Here is a 25238-nt window from a genome sequence, read left to right as displayed (position 1 = left end):
GGAATGCCGTGTGATGATAATAGGGGGTGCTGTGTGATCATAGTAAGGGGTGCTGTGTGATCATAGTAAGGGGTGCTACGTGATCACAGTAAGGGGTGCTACGTGATCACAGTAAGGGGTGCTACGTGATCATAGTGAGAAGTGCTGCATGATCATAGTATGGGGTGCTGTGTGATCATAGTAAGGGGTGCTGCATGATCATAGTAAGGGGTGCTGCATGATCATAGTAAGGGGTGCTGCATGATCAATGGAAGCGGTGCTGTGTGATCATAGTAAGAGGTGCTGTGTGATCATAGTAATGGGTGCTGTGTGATCATAGTAAGAGGTGCTGTGTGATCATAGTAATGGGTGCTGTGTGATCATAGTAAGAGGTGCTGTGTGATCATAGTAAGGGGTGCTGTGTGATCAGAGTAAGGGGTGCTTCATGATCATAGTAAGGGGTGCTGGGTGATTATAGTAAGGGGTGCTGCGAGATCAGAGTAAGGGGTGCTGCATGACCATAGTAAGGGGTGCTAGGTGATCATAGTAAGGGGTGCTGTGTGATCATAGTAAGGGGTGCTGTGTGATCATAGTAAGGGGTGCTGTGTGATCAAAGGAGAGGGTGCTGTGTGATCATAGTGAGAAGTGCCTTGTGTTTATAGTTAGAAGTGATGCATAATCTTAGTGAGAAGTGCTGAGTGATCATGTTAAGGGGTGCTGCGTGATCACTGTCGGACTGAGGGGCCCAGGGCCCACCGGGACTGCTGCATCAGGGACCCCCCCAGGTGCACATCACCCTCTGGTCCCCCTCCCTGAGCCACAACCAGCGCCTACCTTCTTTTTCGTACAGCCGCGCTGAGGGCCAGGGAGGGAGGACAGAAGCCGCTTCTGTCAAGGACTGGGTCTGGGACGATGGGGCCCACCGGTTTGTGTCCAACACTGTGCGTGATCACACTCATGGCAGCAGCATCCTTGGCAGTCATAGTTAGACGTGCCATGTAATCATAGTAGGAAATGCTATGTGACATTAATGTCAGCTTGTTTATTAATGACCTGGAGGTGGGCATTGAAAGTACTGTTTCTATTTTTGCAGCTGATACTAAATTGTGCAGTGTGTTGGGAGTTTCCTTATATGAGAAGGATCTTGGGGTTTTGTAGATAACAAGTTGTCTAATTCTGGGCAGTGTCATTCTGTGGCTACTAAAGCAAATAAAGTTCTTGTATAAAAAAGGGCATTAACTCAAGGGATGAAACATAATTGTGTCTCTTTATAGGTCCCTGGTGAGGCCTCATCTGGAGTATGGGGGCAGTTTTGGACTCCAGTCCTTAAGAGGGATATAAATGAGCTGGAGAGAGTGCAGAGACTAAGTGCAACTAAACTGGTTAGAGGGAGGGAAGACTTAAATTATGAGGGGAGACTGACAAGGTTGGGGTTGTTTTCTCTGGAAAAAAGGCGCTTGTGAGGGGACATGATTAGACTTTACAAGTACATTAGAGGACATTATAGACAAATAGCAGGGGACCTTTTTACCCATAAAGAGAATCACGTACCAGAGGCCCCTCCCCTTCAGACTAGAGGAAAAGAAGTTTCATTTAAAGGAACAGAGTAGGGGGTTCATCACAGTCAGGACAGTGAGGTTGGGGAATGCACTGCCGGGTAATGTTGTGATGCTGATTCAGTTAATGACTATAAGAGGGACTTGGATGATTTCTTGGACAGACATAATTTTAAAGGCTATTGTGTTACTAAAATCTACAATTAGTAGAGGTATAAATATATATAGTTTATGTGAGTGTATGGAGGGGTTGGTGTGTAAGTATTTGCACTGGGTTTTATTCGGAGGGGTTGAACTTGATGGACTTTGGTCTTTTTCCAACCCAACTTTGTAACTATAATATGAAGTGATAATATGGAATGTGGAATCACAGGTGATGAGCAATTAAGTAAGGGGTATTTTTAAACTTCCTCATCAGAATGATTGAAACCCCAATTTATCCATTGCAGCCCCATAACTAAGAAAGGAATAAGGAAAAGAGAGACAGAAAGAAAGGACAGACAGACATTACCGCTGATTGCTCCTGGACGAAGCAGCCGATGTAAAGAGAGAGGGAATGAATCATACAGATACTGAGACAAAGAACACAAACTACACCACCCTCCTCACCTTCCATCATTACAAGCAACAAGCCCCCCGTATTGACTACTCTGCTTCTCATGCACCGTTCAGTTCTACCCCCAAGAACAGATATGATCATCCTGACAGTGTTACCCTCGTGCAGACTGGGTGTGCAGACTTTAAGGAGAACTAAACCCTACTAATGAATATGCATATTTTATATAGTGAACTTATTGCACGAGGCTAAAGTTTGAGCTTGTCAATAGCAGCAATGATCCAGGACTTCAAACTTGTCACAGGGGGTCACCATCTTGGAAAGTGTCTGTGACACTCACATGCTCAGTGGGCTCTGATTGGCTGTTGAGAAGCTAAGCTTAGGGCTCGTCACTAATTATCCAGCAGAAAATGAGCTTCCCTGGCTGTAATATAAGCTGATGCTACAGGTTTGCTGATTATTAAATTCTGATGCTAATTGCACTGGTTTCTGTGCTGCCATGTAGTAATTATGTGTATTAATTACTAATCAGCCTTATATTGTGACATTTCTATTCTATATGTACTGTATATTGTGAGTGGCTCCCTAAGCTCATTAAGTCACAGCAGCACAGAGCATGTGCAGTGAATCAGCAGAAAAGAAGATGGGGAGCTACTGGGGCATCTTTGGAGACACAGATCTTTACTGCTAAAGGGCTGTGGTTGCCTTGGGCTACTTCGTTAGTTAAGCTTTAGTTCTCCTTTAAGTGTACCAAGCCATAAAAACTGGATGGTAGGAAGTCACATACACTTCTAAATGCAAAGTGTCTTGGAGATTGCTATTTTTGAAATCTCTTTGGTTTTCAGTAGGCCGAACCCCAGAATACTTCACGAAAAATTCGGGCAAATACTGAACAGAATCCTTATTTGCATATGCAAATTAGGGATAGGAAGGGGAAAACATTTTTTACTTCCTTGTTTTGTGACAAAAAGTCACGCGATTTCCATCTGCCCTTAATTTGCATATGCAAATTAGGATTTGGATTCGGTTTGGCTGGGCAGAAAGATTCGGCGAATCCGAATCCTGCTGAAAAAGGCCGAATCCTGGCCGGATCCCGAACCGAATCGTGGATTCGTGCATCCCTAGTTTTCAGTAATTGTTCCCTTCCTCTGGATCAAGATGGGGATTGTTTTGTGCAGGTTGAACTCTATGGACTTTCTCTTCAGCCTGGAGATGGTGCTGGGGCTTCATTCCGTGTCTTTTAGATCTCACATAATCATTATGAGTGTTCTCTTTCCTATTTGGCCATCCTTGTATCTTCAGAACAGATTACAGTAATATGATTATTTAATAGAAAAAGTTAATGTGGGCCAGGGACCCTAGAAATGTGCAGGAGGGCAGGCCTCCAATTTAACCTAATCTAAGGCAGACATTTCTAAATTGGCCTCCAAAAAAAGAAAGGATGGCCTGAACTTTCTACACCAGGGGGCAGATTTATTAAGGGTAGAATTTAAAATTCAAATTCTCAATTATTTTTTTATTTTACGGTCAAAACTCTCAAATTTGAATTGTGAATTATCCAAACTCGATTTGAGTTTTAATTCGGATTTGAATTTGAGATTTATCACACTCTGGCCCTTTTAAGAACTCGAATTTGACTATTCTCCACCTAAAAACCTGCCGAGTTCATGTATAAGTCAATGGGAGAGGTCCAGGGAGAAAAAACTCAATTTGAGTTTAGTTGAATTCGATTTGAGTTTTCGAGTCGGTAAAATGAGTTCGAGTTTAAGGTATTCTATTTTTTTATTAAATAACCCCTCAGATTTCGAGTATATTCGAATTTAAGAGAGTTAAAAAAACTCACATGAATTCAAAATTCTACCTTTAATAAATGTGCCTCCCCAGAACTTTCTATACCAGAACAATAAAGGGAGACAAAATGACAGAATTGGGAATTAGAAAGAAAACAAGGGAGCAGACAAGACGTAAATACAACACAACAGGAAAGAAAGGAAATAAGTCGAAAGAGGATAAGAAAAACGTTGGTGTTATTGACTAAGCCTTTCCCTTTAGTGGTTCTGAAATCTTCCAGTTAAATATCTTTTGAGTTGGAAATTAAAGGGTAATTTACAACTTTCTATTCTATTTTGATGGACTCCAGCCCACTGCTCCAACTTGCTAGTCATGAAGATGTGAGAAAGGTTTCTAATTTTTTTCCTAAGCAGAAGAACATTAGAGCAGCCTCTTTCTTTCTCCTGACAACTTCCTTGACTACTTGGTGGTCAGACTGGTGGGAAACTGACCTGCAGGTGGCGCTGTTGTAACAAAATTCATTCATATTAACAGTACATGTATCCCTTAATATCTTGGAATTAAAAGAAAATAAATAATGAATGAAAATTACAAAAGTGCTTAGAATACCACCCTCATCAATTCTAAATGGACTTATTTTGAAGGATTCCTTATCCTTTAAGGTATTTAGATGGATGCACATTCATACAGCAGGGGGTGCAGTTTACAATGCAGATTCCAAGGCTAAATATTGGGCTTCTAATGAGCTGTTTGCCACAGCTCCTTGTATTCTGATTCTACCTCTAGCAGGAGACGTCTTGCTACAGTGTGGAACTAGACTCATCTAACATAGTACTAGTTGTCTCTGATGTGCTGCAGTTAAGAGTATAAATGCAGCCATGAGGAATATACATTTGTAGGGCGGTAGCCAATTTGGCACACATCCTTAATTAGTGATATGATGTTGCAGATCAGTAGCCAACCTGAAATGCAGTATTTATCAGTAGGTGATGTCTTATGGGTATAGAAGGCAAATATATCATAACAAAGTATGAGTACATTATTGTCTCTGCTTCCATTATACAAATAGCAGGGGACCTTTTTACCCATTGAAAGGATCACCGCACCAGAGGCCCCATCTTTAGACTAAAAGAAAAGAAATTTCATAAGAAGAAACGTAGGTGGTTCATCACAGTGAGGACAGTGAGGTTGGGGAATGCACTGCCGGGTGATGTTGTGATGCTGATTCAGTTAATGACTATAAGATTTCTTAGACAAACAGAATATCCAAGGCTATGGTGATACTAAAATCTACAATTAGTAGAGATATTGATAAATATAGTTTATGTGAGTGTATGGAGGGGTTGGTGTGTAAGTATTTGCACTGGGTTTTATTTGGAGGGGTTGAACTTGATGGACTTTGGTCTTTTTTCAACCCAACTTTGTAACTATAATATGAAGTGATAACATGGAATGTGGAATCACAGGTGATGTGCAATTAAGTAAGGGGTATTTTTAAACTTCCTCATCAGAATGATTGAAACCCCAATTTATCCATTGCAGCCCCATAACTAAAAGAGAGACAGAAAGAAAGGACAGACAGACATTACCGCTGATTGCTCCTGGATGAAGCAGCCGATGTAAAGAGAGAGGGAATGAATCATACAGATACTGAGACAAAGAACACAAACTACACCACCACCCTCACCTTCCATCATTACAAGCAACAAGCCCCCCGTAGTGACTACTCTGCTTCTCATGCACCGTTCAGTTCTACCCCCAAGAACAGATATGGTCACCCTGGCAGTTTTACCCTCGTGCAGGCTGGGTGTGCAGACTTAAGTGTACCAAGCCAGAAAAACTGGATGGTAGGAAGTCAGATACACTTGGAGATTGCTATTTTTGCAAATCTCTTTAGTTGTCAGTAATTGTTCCCTTCCTCTGGATCAACATAAGGATTGTCTTGTGCAGGTTGACCTCAATGGACTTTGTCTTCAGCCTGGAAATGGTGTCTAATCATTATGAGCGTTCTCTGCCCTTTGCTATTTGGTCATCCTTGTATCTTCAGAACAGATTACAGTAATATGATTATTTAAAAGAAACAGTTAATGTGGGCCAGGGACCCTAGAAATGTTGAAAATACCAGAAGAATCCCAAACCAAATATGTCTCAAGTCCAGCAAAAGATCAGGCTCTCTTCTGTTCCAACAAGTTCCAATTTCAATAGAGGTCGCTGTAACCCTCAAAGAGATAAGGCTAAAAACAATACAATACTTTAAGGGCAGAGACAGACGAGAAGATTTGGGGAGATTTAGTCGATAAGGGAAAAAACAAAAAAATATAGTGTAGCGTTCCTTATTCAGACATACCCGGTGTTTTTAGCTTATCGAGAATCAGTGTTAGGGCAGAGACAGATGAGATTCGGGGAGATTATTCGCCTGGCAACAAATCACATCTTCTGCGGGCGACTAATCTCCCCTGAACTGCCTCCCAGCCGGCTAGAATCTTAATTGCTGACGGGATGGCACTCCGGGCGCTTCGTTTTTCGAAGTCGCCGAAGTTTCCTCATGAAGCAACTTCGGGCAGCTTCAGAAAACAAAGCCGGTGATTTAGATTCTAGCAGGCGGGGAGGCAGTTCGGGGAGATTAGTCACCCGAAGAAGATGTGATTTGTTGCCGGGCGACTAATCTCCCCGAATCTCGTCTGTCTCTGCCCTAACACTGATTCTCTTTAAGCTAAAGACACCGGGTATGTTTGAATAAGGAACGCTACACTATATTTTTTTGTTTTTTCCCTTATCGACTACATCTCCCCGAATCTTCTTGTCTGTCTCTGCCCTCAAAGTAGAGACTTCCCCCTTCTTATTATTATAAGATCTTATTAGTGAATATTGCTCTTATTAAACATTAAATGTCCAGTAACTGACCAGAAGAGAGAATTATGTTACTATTAATACCCACACTTTGAATCATGAAGGCTCTGGTGGTATATTATACTCACAAACATAAAAAAAATTGCTTGCATTTCTCATGGTTTAAGTTGTTGACCACCAACTTCCAATACTCTTTCCTCCTCCGAGCAGTGATGAATGCGTCAGTGTGCAGATGCGAACCAGAGACATGTGCATTGAGGTCTGAGAGACGCCAGGAATTCGCAAAACTACTGTGGGGACTTTTATTGTTTTTAAATGCGAACCCACGGAGACACTTTTGGGAGTGCAATTTTATTATTTATTAAAGTTTAAAAAAAGTCTCTGCACATGTTTTTCTTTATTGTCCACAATGGAGGAAAGAGTACTGGAAGTTGGTGGTCAACAACTTAAACCATGAGAAATGCAAGCAGTTTTTTATGTTTGTGAGTATAGTATACCACCAGAGCCTTTGTGATTGAAAATGTGGGTATTAATAGTAACAAAATTCTCTCCTCTGGTCAGGCATTGGAAATTTGATGTTTAATAAGATCACTATTCACTAATAAGATCTTATAATAAGAAGAAGTTGGAAGTCTCTACTTTAATACTGATTCTTGATATGCCAAAAACACTGGGTGCGTGATTGAATTAGGAATGCTACACTATATTTTTCTGGTTTTCTAGGGATGCACCCAATCCACTATTTTGTATTCGACCGAACCCCCGAAGCCTTCGCAAAAGATTTGGCCGAATACCGAACCAAATCCGAGTCCTAATTTGCATATGCAAATTAGGGGCGGGAAGTGGGAAAACTTTTTTTGCTTCCTTGTTTTATGACAAAAAGCGATGCAATTTCCCTCCCTGTCCCTAATTTGCATATGCAAATTAGGATTCTGTTCAGCTGGCCAGAAGGATTTGGCCGAATCCAAATCCTGATGAAAAAGGCCGAATCCTGGCTGAATCCCGAACCGAATCCTGTACTCGGTGCATCCCTAGTTTTTTCTCTTATCTCTTTAAAGGATACAGCAACCTCTATAGGAATCTGAACCCTAAAAATGTGCAGGAGGGCAGGCCTCACGTTGGACCTAAAGGCAGAAGTTTCTAAATTGCCCCCCCAAAACAGAAAGGTTGGCCTGAACTTTCTACACCAGAACAATAAATGGAGAAGATTTTTTTAAGAATTGGGAATTAGAAAGAAAACAAGGGAGCAGAGAAGACATAAAAACAACACAACGGGAAAGAAAGGAAATGAGTCGAAAGAGGATAAGAAAAATGTTGTTGTCATTGACTAAGCGTTTCCCTTCAGTGGTTCTGAAATATTCCAGATAATATCTTTTGAGTTGGCAATTAAAGGGCAATTTGCAACTTTCTATTCCATTCTGGTGGACTCCAGCCCACTGCACCAACTTGCTTGTCATAAATAACACGATTTTGTGTAATGCACCTGTATCTTAGTTATCTGCCCCAGCCATCCAGACACAAGAGTATCTGAAGAGTGACTATAAATGATCTTTATTATCTCTCTTGAGTTTGTCATTGGTAATCACGTGTGGATCTGTGCTTTGTATATAACCACAATCTTCATTGCCACCAACATCATAGCGAAGGGGTAGAAATGCCATTTGTTAATGAAATGCACAGGGTGAAAATTGACGATCTGGGGGTGGGGAATGTCTAACATGATGGCCTGTGTGGGAAGCTGAAAAATGACATTGGTGCAAGCTTGGTCGGCATGTCATTACGGAGCATGCACAGCTTCTGTTTGCCAAGAGTATGACGTGAGATGGCTGGGGAATGTTTATTGAGAAGGGGCATGCAGTAAATGTTTAGGTAATAAGGTTTATATGGGAACCTTATTGATCTATAGATGATTATGGATAATGCACACTGAGAATAGAATTGCTCAACTGCTTATTACTTATTTTTATGTTTACTTTAACTTCTATTTATGACTCTCTCTTACTGCACCTCTATGTCTAGGCAGGCTAACTAAAGGTCAGCAGCTTATTGAACCATGTATGAAGTCCACTGATGAGCTTGTCCAACTGATGTCTGGAAGAAAATCAGCCACATATCAATCAAGGTTTAAGTTTTAAAGCACTGCGTATCTTGACAGCGCTATATAAATAAATGATGATGATAAATAAATGATGATGAAGTTTCCCCACTTGTGCAAGGATCACATCTGCTAGTTGATGAGGGCCTCTTACAACAACCAGTATTTATCTCAGGGGCCAAAAAATTGGACCAGTTCAATATCACCCAGCTAAAGGTGGCCATATCGGAGAAAGATCCGTGGATCTTTGGGTGTATGGCCAGCTATTTTGGTGTGATTACCAACAGGGCCGGCCTTAGGCCTATTGGACCAATTGGGCCCAATAGGGCCCCACACCTCTGGGGGCCCCGCACCACAGGGCAGCACAGATAATATTTTCCTCAGCACATGATGCTGCCTGGCCTGCCCCCAACTTTGAGAATCCAGCTCATCCCCAAATCCATAGGTCCAACCTACCCCCCAACTCTGATAAGCCAGCCTATCCCCCAACTCTCATAGGTCCAGCTTTCCTCCAACCTTGATAGGCCCTGCCTGCCCCCAATCCAACCAAGCCTGCTCCCAAGCTGAATCGGCCCAGCCTGCCCCAAACTAATTGGCCCAGTCCACTCTCCTATTTCCTCCCTCTCTCTCTTACACTGTGTGCCCCTATTATGTGAGCCTATTTCATCCTTCTCAATCTCTTACCTTGTCTGCCCCTTTCCTTTCTATTTTGTGCATGTATGCCCTTATTTTCCTAAATACTTGGTGTGGCAGTAGCCAGCAACACTTTGTCTAGGGGCCCCGCCAACATGGTCCCAATTGGGCCCCACATTTGATAGGATCAGCCCTGATTACCAATTGGTATTACTTGAAGGGGAACTGTTGTGAAAAGAAGAATTTACTATAAGCTTCATCATACCGAAATAAGAAACTTTGTAAATACAATAAATAAAAATTCTGCATCCTTTCTGAAATAATCAAGTTTATCTTCACTATTCCTCTCTCAGCATCTGTTTCTCTTCATTCTCTCTTCATGCAGCAGTTGGGTGTCAGATATTCATTGACAGTTACATCCAATATATCTTATAGGGGGGCTTCCTTTCCTAGCAGATGTATTAGAACTCACTCAAATAACCGATTCCAGTACAAACAAAATCTAACAAAATAACTGCTTGTTGCACAAATCCTGCATGTAGAGAGACATGATGTCTGGTGATTTTAATAGAGTGAGCTCTAATACATCTCCATTTTATCCAAATAATCCAAAGTTTGAAAACTGAGTTCCTTTTTCTGTGTAATAATAAAACAGTAGTTTGTACTTGATCCCAACTAAGATATAATGAATCCTTATTGGAAGCAAAACCAGCCTATTGGGTTTATTTAATGCTTACATAATTTTCTAGTAGACTAACGGCATGAAGATCCAAATTACAGAAAGATCCGTTATCTGGAATACCCCAGGTCTTGAACATTCTGGATAACAGGTCCCCTACCTGTATTAAGTCACAACCGAGATAATGTGATATTAGAGAAATCAAGTTTGTTCCCCTCCTCTAAAAAGATGGATGGATCCAGCAGCACACAGTGTCCTACTTACTGAAAACACAGAACACTACAGTCACATTGTGCTCTGAAAATATTATTTTTGAGTTCTACTTAATGCAGCAAACAGAGATAACAAAATAACCTTTATTTTTGGGCCTGGCACCCTAGATTCTCCATAAAAGAACTCTACATCATTGAATGTTTTAGTGGAGATGAGACGCTGGCACAATGACGTCCCTTGTTATTTCCAGTATTTAATCATTTCAGAAAGGAATGCTGCGCTCATGTAAAATTAGCTGGCATTGCTGCAATGCACCCCGCCGTCTTCACCATAAGGAATCCGGCTCAGGGATTTATTATTTGCTGGATAAAAAGTGCAGAGTCTGAGAGAAGATTTTGCTCTTGTGGGTCTGCAGTATACTTATAAAACCAAGGGGTTAGTGAAAGGAGTATTAAGGTTTTTTTTGTTGTTTGAAGAAGGGTTTATACAGTATTTCCCAAATTTCCATATGAACCAATGGCAAGATTAGAAGTTACTGGGCCCAACAGCAAAATCATATTAACCCCACCCAGATGGTCTGTTGGCAAATATACTGAAAGGGTACATCTGTTGGGAACCATATTGGGCCTCTTAGTAGCATCATGCCTTCTGTCTCTCTTCTTACACACCTGAAGAAGCACATTCATGGTCAGATTTACTTTTAATGCTGCCCTAAGTCATAGTTGTGATGTACCCCTACCCCCTGACACACAAGCCAGTACAGAGAAATAGGGCCCTATTATATAACATTTTGACTGTATGGAATAAACATAAACCAGTTAAGACTATGAAGATTTTCATTCATCCAGGTCATGGTATATCTAATATAAGTAATTATAAAACAACTGGATTTGCTCAGAAATCCATTGAAGAGGCATGATTCATGTCAAGATGGAGAAACCATCCTTGAACAGAGGCAGGGGCCTTCAACACCACCTGTCTGCTACATACAAGGCTGTTTCAGATGTCACCTCTCTGAAGAGTTACAATGCGCCATTGTGATTGGATTAGTGGAAGAGTTTATATGCCGAGAACTTCCCACACCAGTCAGTTGAACTGAAGAAGCTGCCAGCATGAGTAGTGAAACAATTTCAATGATTACTCAGCAAGTCCAGTTGTTTTTGAATTACTTATATAAGATATAAACCAGTTAATATCACTCACCACAAAACACTTGTCAGCCAAAAGTTTAGAGGTGCTACTATAGCAACAACAGAACTCCCTTTGTGCACTGGGCCTAGAAGAACTCCATGTTGTGGCTCTTGGATTGTGCTCAGATGAAGACCATGCCCATGTGTGCCACCTCTCTTCCGACAGTCAGATTACCAGCAGCACACAAGTCAGTTGTAATAATGCAAAAAGTGATTTATTTAGCCTAAAAAATACATTCTCAATCTGCAACGATAAAGGGTCTCGAGGGCTCGAAACGTTGCCCATTGAGTATGCATTTTTTGGGCTAAATAAATCACTTTTTGCATTATTACAACTGATTTGTGTGCTGCTGGTAATCTGAATTGATTTATGACCCCGGGGCAGGTGTGGGTCTTCCAGTTCAGCACCAGACACCATTGCTTGGATGTCATTTTCTGGGAGTTTGAGCTCGTCATTCCTGTGACCTATCTCCTAACAGACATCCCATGCTCCCAAATGTTTGCAATTTGTTAGCCAGCCCAAACCTTTTGTTTGAATCATCCACAGAAATCTGCAGTTACACCAGAATCCAGGGAACTTTACACTGCGGGTAAAAATAAGGACTCCATTTTTTAAAATTTGCCCTTGCTTTGTAAATGGACCATTGCGTTTTTAACCTTTTTGTTTAGGACAGTCACACCAACAGATTTAGTGTAGAACACAGGAACCCACAGAGACTGGATTTTAAAATGTGTGTTTTTTTGAGCTCTGAGTACAGAACCCCATTTATGCTAATTTCATCCCTAGCTATTGTGCACATTGCATATATGATCAAATCTTGTAGTTAAAACAAATATATTATAACCGGTTTTGCTAATAATAAATCCACTTCTCAATGCAAATACTACCGTTTTAAAATGCAGCAATGAAGGCGCATTAGGTGAAAGGCAGAATGACTCTAAATCCTATTGGTCAGGCACCAAACGCATATCAACATGCAGTGATCAAGGCCAGGCACGCAGTGGGTTACAATAACAGTGGGAAGGCTGGAGCCGGTTAGTACTTACGAAAAGGCAAAGGCCACTAGAGCGCCGCAGACGACGATAAAATCTAAAAAGTTCCACAGGTCCCGGAAGTAGGCTCCCTGATGTAGAATGATACCCAGATCAACCATCTGAAAACATAGAAAAGGTTCAGAGATGTAATTGCAGATTCATTCAGGAGCTAAAAATGATGTATAAAGTGCCCTTTGCTTGTACTTTCAACTTTACACTATTGAAAGTGAGTCCTCCTGGTGATGGGAAATACAGTGGAACCTCAATTTTACATGATTTTAAGTTTTCCCTCATTTTTACATTGTTGTTTTGTGGTCCCACCTATATATTATACATAATACATTTCCCTGAAATGTACACCTTTTTTTTCTGGTCCCCTTAAAAACGTAAAATGGGGATTCTACTGTATGTTTGAAGCTCCCTGAAGAACTTTTTTTGCTTTAGGGGAGAAACTATCCTGCTATTATAATGCTGCCCTATGACTGGGCTTGTGTGGCGTCGCCATAAATCTGGGCCTGGCATCTTTAATTTGCCACTGGCTACAGCCAGTAACTTAACTATAGAGAAGGCAGACCCTGCAGTCGTAGGGGTGCCCGGGAAACGGGGGACTTGAGGCCTGCTTCCGATATAGCTTATAAAAAAACCCTCCTCCCCAGCCAGTCTCATACCCAGGGCCGGGCCACCCCCGCCGGGCCCACCAGGCAACCCGACCGGCCACATCGTCCCCTCTGAAGCGTGTGTCTATGTGAGCACCGCTGCATGTGCGCTTAACCATCCCTTCACCTACTCACCCCGCAGTGAGCATGCGCGCTGACCCCACACATCACCCATCACCTCGCATATGCGCGCAAACAAGTCAACTAACGATCGGGACTCTGAAGACCGGACTGGGGTAGGCAGCAGTGAAAGGTTCGTGCCTGGCGCCCACCAATCTTCTCGCCCTAGGCACGTGCCTACTCTGCCTACTCCTAGTTCCGGTCCTGCTCTTACCTGGAGCGAGGAAGGGAACTAAAGTCGTCTGGGAGTGGGCGGAGGTGGGGTGGGAAGCGGGCAGGGTGGAGGTGGGCTGGGCAGAACGGGAATTGGGAGTAAGGGTGGGGATTGGAGTGCGCTGGATCCCTAGTTAGAAGATTTTTTGCAGGAGGACCCGACGCACTCTAGTTACATCACTGGCTGAAGCTACCAGCGGCCTTCAGATTCATACCTTGATAACCATCTCAAAAGTGAAGACTCCCGTAAAGACATAGTCAAAATAACGCAAGACCTGGAGGAAAGAGAAAACTCTGCATAAATGATACAGTATGTAGAACATTTTAAGTTGGTTCACCATGAACCTATTCACTATAATGAAATTCAGCAGACAAATGACTTCTAAATCACATTTTGGGTCATGAAGCTGATCCCTAGACTTTATCAGGGCCCAAGAGGTTAAGGAACACTGATGCGGTGAGAAAGAAGACAGAGTAAATGGTTATAGAATTGGAATGTAAGAGGAGCCAACAGTTCACTCATCTACTGTATAAAATGTATAAGTGCTCTAGTGATCTGGGCATATTCAGTACATTTGTACCTTAAGCAAGTATATATTTTCTTTATTTCTATACACACACCTGCTATATATAAGATGTATGTCTGTCTCTGTATATACAATATGCACATTTCCTCTCCTCCCGTCTCCCTCTGGGACCAATGTTCCCATTATTTCAATCAGCAGCCCCTTCGCTCCCTCCTTCTCCTCTCCTTTCACTCTCCCCCCTTTCCCCTGCGGGAGTTGTCCAGTACATATATAGAGAGAGGAACTGCAAAGTAAGCAGGAGCGGGTGTGATTAACGGGGCTGTCAGACCAACACACCTCACCCTAACTTCACAACATAGTCTCACACTCTCTCTGCAGCCTGCACTGCTTAACCCATTCACACTGCGCTAAAACAGATCTACTGACTTAAATGAATTGGGCTTTTTAGCATCTCTCACTATTTCACTATAAGAATGAAGCTTATCATAGGATTCTATGGGATATCCAGAGATGCACCAAGTTGTCGTTTCTGTAGTATGTAGCATTTGAGCTGGATTAATCCTGATGATAAGCAGCCATGTGGAATGGAAATAAGTAATCAGTTTTAACCTTTCCTTTTTTAAGTAAAAACATGGCAGGCCCTTCAGGGGCTCCACCTGCGGAGCTACCTCCCTACTATACCTGCTATACCTGCTATACCACAGTATTTTCTTAGCACCTCTGCTGCTAATATAAGCGCCATCTCTCCCTACTATACCTGCTATCCCACAGTCACACTCCCTTCCCAGAGACTAATATCCCACTGTTACTATAGACACCATCTCTCCCTACTATACCTGCTATCCCACAGTCACACTCCCTTCCCAGAGACTAATATCCCACTGTTACTATAGACACCATCTCTCCCTACTATACCTGCTATCCCACAGTCACACTCCCTTCCCAGAGACTATTATCCCACTGTTACTATAGACACCATCTCTCCCTACTATACCTGCTATCCCACAGTCACACTCCCTTCCCAGAGACTATTATCCACTGTTACTATAGACACCATCTCTCCCTACTATACCTGCTATCCCACAGTCACACTCCCTTCCCAGAGACTATTATCCCACTGTTACTATAGGCACCATCTCTCCCTACTATACCTGCTATCCCACAGTCACACTCCCTTCCCAGAGACTATTATCCACTGTTACTATAAACACCATCTCTCCCTACTATACCTGCTATCTCACAGTCACACTCCCTTCCCAGAGACTATTATCCACTGTTACTATAGGCACCATCTCTCCCTACTATACCTGCTATCCCACAGTCACACTCCCTTCCCAGATACTATTATCCACTGTTACTATAGACACCATCTCTCCCTACTATACCTGCTATCCCACAGTCACACTCCCTTCCCAGAGACTATTATCCACTGTTACTATAGGCACCATCTCTCCCTACTATACCTGCTATCCCACAGTCACACTCCCTTCCCAGATACTATTATCCACTGTTACTATAGACACATCTCTCCCTACTATACCTGCTATCCCACAGTCACACTCCCTTCCCAGAGACTATTATCCACTGTTACTATAGGCACCATCTCTCCCTACTATACCTGCTATCCCACAGTCACACTCCCTTCCCAGAGACTATTATCCACTGTTACTATAGACACCATCTCTCCCTACTATACCTGCTATCCCACAGTCACACTCCCTTCCCAGAGACTATTATCCACTGTTACTATAGACACCATCTCTCCCTATTATACCTGCTATCCCACAGCCATAACTCACGTTATTCCTGGGGGCATCTGGCTGCACTGGGTCTTCGGCAGCAAGGGCTATACTGCTCATTGCGATCACCATCAAGATGCACATTTCAAAGTAACGCATGGTGACTATGTAATGGCACAGTCGTCGGAGACTGCAGGGGGAAAAAGTATAAGAAGAAGAAATTAAAGAACTGAAAATGACTGCAATGTATAAGTAGGGGGCCGCAACATATTGAAGACTATTTGAGAAGTACATGTAGTACTTTTACCAAGATCATGTTTTTTGGGTAAGGGGCCCCTGCAGAGGTTATAGGCAATATGATCACTCACGGGTTAGTAGTAGACAAAATAAACATTGAGCTGTAGGGGGGCATCGGCTTAGGGCCCTTTTCTCCATCGTCATCATCTTCCTCTTCTTCTTTTTTCTCATCGTCTTTTTTAGGCAGAGGGGAGACTGCAACAATCTTATTGGCTGTGATGAGAGAAAAGCATGCACTTTCAGCAAATTGAGTGAGACAGTCAGGCAATGGTGATCATAAGAGATATCAGGTCTCATTTGCCAAAAACGGGGCAAATACATGATGCTGATAATAATAGCAAAAAAATATATTCCATGCAGAATGGCTACTTAGCAGTTCATTTCAATGAGTGCTGCATGGCTGTACATAAACTGCACAGTCTGCAGTATCTAATTTAATTGCTTACTAACCTAGGTTGTCGATTAATATGTGTCTATTTTCAAAGGGATGAGATGGCACCTATAGATTAAAATTCTTTTAAGAAATCAGACCAATCTAGTAGAAAGTCATAGATCAGTGAATATGCTATATTCTACCTTGCTATGAGTCAGTAGTGCAGACATGCAGATGCTATTAATCTAGCTGCACACATATGGGGCAGATCCCAGAGGCTACTGCGTCAACTTTATATAGAAATGTCAGTGCTTAGAATAAAAAAGACAAAACACAATGTTATAGACAGAAATATTGTGGCTTAAAGCAGTACTCCAAATAAAAAGGGAATTATAAAACCTTCCAATATAGATTGATTATTTCTGTAACAGCCATAGAAGAAGGGGATGTTAAGTTAAGGGAAGCTGGTGAAGCAAACCATGTTACTACTGCAGTGCCTACTTGATTTATAATACCTAAAACCATGATAACCAGGATAAATGCAGTGCCAGTTTCATGTATTATACCCGCATAGCACATGACAGTGTATATATAATGCATATTCTAGGTATAACACCTCCAAATGCATAGCAAGATAAATACAGTTCCAGTTGCGCCTATGAGAAGCATAGAATTGATGACATGGCAAATATACTGTATAATACCCCAGAATACATGGCCGGATAAATACAGTGCCAGTTCCATGTATAATACCCCAGAACACAGCAGGATATTTACAGTGTCAGTTCCATGTATAATACCCCAGAACATATAGCAGGATAAATACAGTGCCAATTCCATGTATAATACCCCAGAACACACAGCAGGATAAATACAGTACCAATTCCATGTATAATACCCCAGAACACACAGCAGATAAATACAGTGCCAATTCCATGTATAATACCCCAGAACACACAGCAGGATAAATACAGTACCAATTCCATGTATAATACCCCAGAACACACAGCAGATAAATACAGGGCCAATTCCATGTATAATACCCCAGAACACATGGCAGACTCCATAATTACCCAGAACACATGGCAGGATAAATACAGTGCCAGTTCCATGTATAATACCCCAGAACATATAGCAGGTTAAATACAGTGCCAGTTCCATGTATAATACCCCAGAACACACAGCAGATAAATACAGGGCCAATTCCATGTATAATACCCCAGAACATATAGCAGGTTAAATACAGTGCCAGTTCCATGTATAATACCCCAGAACACATGGCAGGATAAATACATTGCCAGTTCCATGTATAATACCCCAGAACACATAGCATGATAATTACAGTGCCAGTTCCATGTATAATACCCCAGAACACATAGCAGGATAAATACAGGGCCAATTCCATGTATAATACTCCAGAACACATAACAGCATAAATACAGTGCCAGTTCCATGTATAATACACCACAACACATAGCAGGATAAATACAATGTCAGTTCCATGTATAATACCCCAGAACACATGGCAGGCCCCATAATTACCCAGAACACATGGCAGGATAAATACAGTGTCAGTTCCATGTATAATACCCCAGAACACAAGGCAGACCCCATAATACTCCAGAATACAAGGCAGGATAAATACAGTGCCAGTTCCATGTATAATACCCCAGAACACGAGGCAGGATAAATACAGGGCCAATTCCATGTATAATACCCCAGAACACATAGCATGATAATTACAGTGCCAGTTCCATGTATAATACCCCAGAACACATAGCAGGATAAATACAGGGCCAATTCCATGTATAATACTCCAGAACACATAACAGCATAAATACAGTGCCAGTTCCATGTATAATACACCACAACACATAGCAGGATAAATACAATGTCAGTTCCATGTATAATACCCCAGAACACGAGGCAGGATAAATACAGGGCCAATTCCATGTATAATACCCCAGAACACATAGAAGGATAAATACAGGGCCAATTCCATGTATAATACCCAAGAACACATAGCAGGATAAATACAGTGCCAGTTCCATGTATAATACCCAATAACACACAGCAGGATAAATACAGTGGCAGTTCCATGTATAATACTCCAGAACACATCTGAGTAGACATGCAGATTGAATCTAAATTAATTGCTAATTAGAATTTGACAGGGCTGGGATTTTATCTGTACCCTGTTTAAAGCGGGTTAGTTGAGGTGTGAAGACAGCAGGGTACACGTATAAACCCCTTTGTTTTGGGCCAGGAAAGTTATGCAAAGAGATTCACATATTTTTTTTATGGGTATTGACACGTGTATTAATGTGCTTTCACCCTGTTGGAGGCAGATCCCAGGGGTTGAGCTCTTCATACATGGTTAATTTTTGCAAATACAGAAAGACTGGAATTCCATTAGCTCCTATTCACAAGGACTGAACTAATTAACTTGTGTTCCAGTGGCTGACTCCTGCTCCCGTCAGCCCTCCGATATAATCACGCTGCTAATGGAGAAGTTATTAATAAAGCCCTATACATTTAGATCAGTCTTGCTGAGAGGAGAACGTGGGGAACTGCAACAATCGTACAACAATATTGCTAGGAGATTGGCTAAGCAGTTATTGGGAAACAGCTTATGGATTCCATCATGCTTTTCAACATAGACCAGTTCAAGACATCTTTGGAGTTCCAAACTTTTGACCCGGCCCTTCTTAGCTTTTTACATAGTTACAGATATCGGAAAACAGAGATGTATCAGTCGTTTAATGGGGTCCCTAATATTTTTGTACATTCAAATATGAAAAAAGTTGGGGAGCAACACAAGCATGAAAAAGGTCCCTGACGGTGTCAAATAAGGGTTGGGATTGGCTATTGGTGGCCCGATGTGGACTGGCAGCATACAGGACTCTCTGTTTGGTAGTATTTATGTTTTTATCCAACAAAAACTTGCTTCCAAGCCTGGAATTAAAAAAATAACCCGCTTTGGGGTCACTGGAAACAACAGCCAAGGAGTTGGGGAGCAACATGTTGCTGACAAGCCTCTGGTTGGGGATCACTGCACTACACTGTAGTTGTAAACTGGCAAACCAAATCTCACCATGACAGGTCTTTCAGGTAGGAAAGGGAATAGGCATTTTCTTCTTTGGAAAACCAAGCACACTGTCTTGACGTGGGCAGCTCAGTGTCAGACTGGGATGCCAGGGGCCCACCAGAGACCTTAGGCTGAGGGCCCACTTTCCAAACTATTATACCTCCTCTCCTCACTCAACCTCTTTATTCTTCTAGTCTCTACATAATATACTCTATTCTTCCATTATTAAGCCTCTTTTTCTCATAAATAGGGAATGACCATGAAATAGGCCAAATATTTAGCAGCATGAGGCCCACTGACACCTGGGCCCAGCGGGAGTTTTCCTGGTATCTCAGTGGGCCAGTCCGACACTGGGGCAGCCATTCTGAAAACTGGTCTGTCTGGGTCAAATCTGGACAGGTGGCACCCCTAGCTACAATCATTTATTATGGCAAGTGGAAGGAAGAAGACCAAAGACCTGTACACTTAAAGGGTTCACCTTTAGGTTAACATTTAGTATGTTACAGAATTCTAAGCAACTTTTCCATTGGCCTTCATTATTTATTTTCTATAGTTTTTTTAATTATTTGCCTTCTTCGCCTGACTCTTTCCAGTTTTCAGTTAGGGTAAAACTCCACGAGTGCCAAAAATCGTCCAGATATCGATTGGGCAGGTTTGATTTTTCCTGCAATTGAGGACTGCACCGGCTAGTTGATGTGGTCGGCGCCCATTTCCTTCATACAATCTGATGCTTTGGCCCTAGGGATCTTATAGTGTATGGCCACCTTAAAGGCACTTAGACACTTTTGCTGAGATCGGTGATCCCCAACCAGTGGCTTGCAAGTTACTCACCAACCCCTTGGATGTTGCTCAGCTTATTTCTGAATTTCTAGTTTGGAGGCAAGTTTTAATTGCATAAAAACTAGGTGAACTGCCAAGTAGAGCCTCCCAGAGGCAGCCCATCCACATAGAGTCACAGCCTTTTTGGCAACTTTTTTTTGTGTGTTTTTTGTATTGCTCCCCAACCAGTGGCATAACTCGAATGCGCCAGCCCTGCAAAAAAAATCTTCAGAGGGACACCAATCCCCATCCTCCCTCCCACTTCCCGCCCTCTCCCTGCATGGACTCCGCCCCACCCGCCCACTACCACCTGTGTCAACGTGCTCTGCTTTCCCACAGCAGGTAAGAGAGCTGCAGGGGAAGGGGTTCTTGTTGGCCATAGAGGTAGCAGACCCCACAGGTCCGGGCCCCCCTTTTCCCCGAGCCCCCTGCAACTGCAGGGTCTGCTTCCTCTATAGCTAAGCCACTGTCCCCAACTTTTTTTACATTTGAATGTGGCTCCCGGCTTAGATTTAAGGTCTCATAGAAGACATTGGGGTCAAGTTATATAGCAATGTATTGCATATCATGTTATTACTTTTAAATAGTTAGGGTGGCTGGAGGATTGTGAGCAACAGAAATAGCATTGTTGGTGATCTTACATAACTGGCTTAAAGGAGGAGGAAAGGTTAAAACTAAGTAAGCTTTATCAGAAAGGTCTATATAAATACACCAGTAAACCCTCAAAGTAATGCTGCTCTGTGTCCTCTGTCAAAAGAAACGTATTAGTTTCCTTCTATTGTGTACAAGACTTCCTGTTTCAGCTGAAACCTTCAGGGCTAGGGCTTGAGCATGCTCAGTTTGCTCCTCTCTCCCTCCCTCTTCCTCTCCCTGCTGTAATCTAAGATCAGAACTATGAGCAAGCTCATAGACAGGAGGAAGGAGGCAGGACGTGATGTCACACAAAGCTAATATGGCAGCTGCTATCCTAAACAAACAGATACACTGTCTAGAGCTGTTTACTCAGGTATGGAAAATCATTCTAAATAATAAAAAATGGCGTTCTAGCTTGCTATGTGGTGGCTTATCTATTGGCAATAAACTGCCTAGGTAGCTTTCCTTCTCCTTTAAATATCGCCTTGTTGCCGTTGACAAGGATTAGGTGCCACTGTCTCTCTGCTCTTTGCATTTGTGTCTTTCTGTATCAGCTCCATTCTTTACAGACCAGGTTATATATCCCTTTCTCTTTGGTTTGAGAGTTTGTCTATCTCTGATTAGCTCTGACAATGTGTCTGGTTGAGACACACTGAAGGATGAATGCAAATCAAGTCAGGTTTGCTCTTTCCTTACATAGCATGTAAAATAAACTTGTTTGAGCAGGGATCTAGGGTTAATAGGACACCTAAGGGTCCTTTAGTTAACTCAGGCAGCTATGTCCCTTTTCCTGGGTCTATATTAGTTCAAAAGGTTGTCCACTAGGGGCAGTAGTTTAAAGTATTAAGGGGTTTAGCCCCATGTGCTCAAGGTCTTTTGTGGGACCTTGCCTCACTGGGAGGTATTACAGGTCCAGGTCTGCTGGCGGTTGAACTAGCAAATGAAAATCATCCAACTATTAAGTTTACTACTGAGGTGTCAAGCGAGTCACTTAATGTGAAACTCACTTTGAAATAAGGAAAGATTGTAACCGACTGGTATCGGAAAGCAACTGACTGCAACAGCTTGCTACATTCTTCCAGCTTTCACGACCCTAAAGCTCCCCATAGACGCGACGATTCTTCTTGCTGAACAACCGATTTTAGGGAAGCCCGACCAATCCTTTGAAATTATCGTGCGGTTAGTGGGATTCGAACGATCGTACATCTTACGATTTTTCGGCCGACATCTGTCAGGAAATTGATCGGACAGGTCAAAAAATCATTGTCGGTCCCAGTGCAATCTATCGATGTTTGCAGGGCCAAGCAGGCAGCTCCCCTTTGTTTTCCTGGCAAATTGGTCTTTTTAGTTGATGGTAAATTCGTACGATCGTTCTGAGAAGATCGTGGTCTCACAATCAGGATCTGATCTTTTAAAAATCTCAACATCCATGGCCAGCTTAAGTGTATCAAAGCAATACCCAAGGGACACTTTTGAAGAGCCAGAAGAATACTGTTGCTTCAGATGACAATCATTACTGGGAAGCTGTGGGTCCCCTTACAAAAAGATTAAAGGAGAAAGGCTATAAGATAAACCATTTGTCTAAAATTGCAACGGAAGTTGTCACATTAACTAGAGAGTCATAAACCTAAACCAAAGGAGAGGACCAGTACCATGTTTGTAAGTAAATATACCCATGTGAGTAGGGATGCACCGAATCCACTATTTTGGATTCGGCTGAACCCCCGAATCCTTCATGAAAGATTCGGCGAATACCGAACCGAATCCTTATTTGCATATGCAAATTACGGGTGGGAAGGGGAAAACGTTTTTGAAAGGGGAAAATATTTTTTACTTCCTTGTTTTGTGACAAAGTCACGCGATTTCCTTCCCCGCCCCTAATTTGCATATGCAAATTAGGATTCGGATTCGGTTCGGCCAGACAGAAGAATTCGGCTGAATCCTGGATTCGGTGCATCCCTACATGTGAGTAATCAAATAGAAAAAGTAGTCAAATGATTTTGGCCCATCTTACAACAGGATAAGTCATTACGACAGATATGTACAAACATACCCATGTTTTGTTACACTAGGGGACAGACACTTAGGGATAAACTTTGTCCAGCGGAAACAAGTAAAATTGCTAAATCTGCAACGTTATTTCAGGGCAAACCGAAGAAAGGGACCTTCCCTTGCCTTGGATGTATCTGTTGTTCAGCCATTATTAAAGGGTAAGTGGTGAACCATCCTATCAATGGTAAAAAACTACCACTTAATTACTATGCAACTTGCGAAACAGCCGGTGTAATATATCTTTTAAAATGTCCCTGCGGGATGGTCTATGTAGGCCAAACTTCACGAGCGAATCAAAGAACACAAATCAGATATCCGCAATTTTAAAGCCGGCACACAAACCGACACTTCAGTAGCACGACCACAAACATAGCCAGTCACAACTAAAATGGCAAGTGTTAGAAGTAGTACGAAAACCAATGTGGGGTGGTGACTTTACCCGGTTATTGCTACAGCAAGAAACCAAATAGATTAGAAAGCTTAACAGCTTATAACCAGATGGTCTAAACGAATATTGGAGCGTTAGCAGTTTCCTGTGAAATATGATCACATTTCATTTTGAACACTTTTCTCTCCAGATATTAATGCTGCCATAGAAATTATAGTAAATTTGAAAACTATGAATGTTTCTACAGAAGGGTAAGATTTAAATACTGGCAGTAAATATTTTGTCTATATATTAGATATGTAAAATACAGCAATGTTATTGATCACAGATGTAATTTTCCTGTTGTGAAGCAACTCTTGAGCTCTTGGCAGGCCTACGAGCAATGCTGGGGTCATCTGAGGTCATCAGGACTTGAATGGCTATTGGACTTTTATACTTTCCCGTACTTATATTAATCTTTGGACTTATCACAATGAACTGTTTGTACTTTTTATCTCTTGGATCCCCAAGGGCTAGGCCCTTAAAATCTGCCCCCAGCGCATTGGCAATTGGGATTCCCAGTGTTTTATATCACTAGTCTTGGACTACAAAGGTGTGGGGGTGGGAGGGGTGGAGTTTACCCTTTAAGAATGTAATGGAGACACACTGTTGTTATCACTTGAGAAAGAGCTCAGCTCGAAACAATGTCGTGACACAATAAAGCACTTGAGTTTTGCAGTAAAGTTCTGCGTATTGGACCTATTATTAACCACAACTTCTACTGTCGGATATTATTGCTTTACTGGACGGAAGCAGTGGTTATAGGTTGATGAAACTGAATCTATAACTATATTTTAGTTGGGATCAAGCACAAGCTACTGTTTTTTGTTATTACACAGAAAAAGGAAATCATTTTAGCAAATTTGGATTATTTGATTATTATGGAGTCAGGCTTTCCGTAATTCAGAACTTTCTGGGTAATGGGTTTCTGGATAATGGATCCCATACCTGTATATACAAGTTATAAGATAATTAATTTACATTTCTATAACCTTATTATAACATAATGGGTGGAGGGTCTCAGGATATAGAACATTTTCATTATTTTCTTCCCTTAATGTGACCATGGTAACTCCGACTACTCCCAGCACATGGGGGGCCATAATAGATAAGAGGGTGGTAGATAAAATTAGAAGTGTAACATATGCTTGGGTGCAAAATCAAGAGGGGCAGAACAATATGTAACCATGCTATGAACTGGGATAAGTGTCTTGTAGGATCCCAACAGGATGGTGGGAAGAGAATATTCTCCTTGGCTTTGGGGTCGGAGAAACGCTACATACAGATTCTGATTTTGGGAGTTATAGTTCACCAAAATCTGGGGGGGGGCATTACTATTCTGGAATGAGATTAGTAAAAACCTGCAGTATTTCTGATTGGGCTGCAGTTCCTTTACCTTCCCCCATGCAACTGCCAGATTATGGAATGTAGAGCAAGAACTACCTTCCCCAGAGATTCACCATTCTGTGTGAGTGCAACTCTGTGGGGAGTAGTTCTCTCTACTCTCCTGCACTAGTGATTATTGGACAGCAAAATAATTGTAGCTCAGTGTGCAGGAGAATATTGCAACACTATACCCAGCTAGCCAGCTATACACCAAATATCAGAAGGCTGAGAATTAGCGAACTTTCAGCTGCTGTTGTCTTCATATTTTATGACCAATGGAATCCTTCTAGCCCAATGGGGCCCTGCACCCAGCATGCCACTACCATCTTTG

The 25238-nt window shown here is 42.0% G+C and overlaps 1 protein-coding gene across 14 annotated transcripts in view; it reads right to left on the bottom strand.

The window, feature by feature from the left end:
* The window catches only part of cacna1a.S (calcium channel, voltage-dependent, P/Q type, alpha 1A subunit S homeolog), a 179159-nt gene that overhangs the window by 63226 nt on the left and 90695 nt on the right, over positions 1 to 25238 (bottom strand). For 9 of the 14 annotated variants that reach the window (XM_041588923.1, XM_041588910.1, XM_041588915.1 and 6 more), the window contains exons 21-26: positions 16201 to 16342; positions 15893 to 16022; positions 13782 to 13841; positions 12590 to 12696; positions 5472 to 5483; positions 2047 to 2058 (exon numbers count right to left, since the gene is read on the bottom strand). In XM_041588923.1, the coding sequence (XP_041444857.1) occupies positions 2047 to 2058; positions 5472 to 5483; positions 12590 to 12696; positions 13782 to 13841; positions 15893 to 16022; positions 16201 to 16342 (463 nt within the window). The remainder of the gene's footprint in view (positions 1 to 2046; positions 2059 to 5471; positions 5484 to 12589; positions 12697 to 13781; positions 13842 to 15892; positions 16023 to 16200; positions 16343 to 25238) is intronic. The other 5 variants (XM_041588918.1, XM_041588919.1, XM_041588920.1 and 2 more) reach the window with 2 other exon arrangements.

The sequence above is a fragment of the Xenopus laevis genome, chromosome 3S (genome assembly GCF_017654675.1).
Source record: "Xenopus laevis strain J_2021 chromosome 3S, Xenopus_laevis_v10.1, whole genome shotgun sequence".
In the NCBI taxonomy this organism is placed as follows: domain Eukaryota; kingdom Metazoa; phylum Chordata; class Amphibia; order Anura; family Pipidae; genus Xenopus; species Xenopus laevis.
This window is presented reverse-complemented; position numbering and strand designations above follow the sequence as displayed.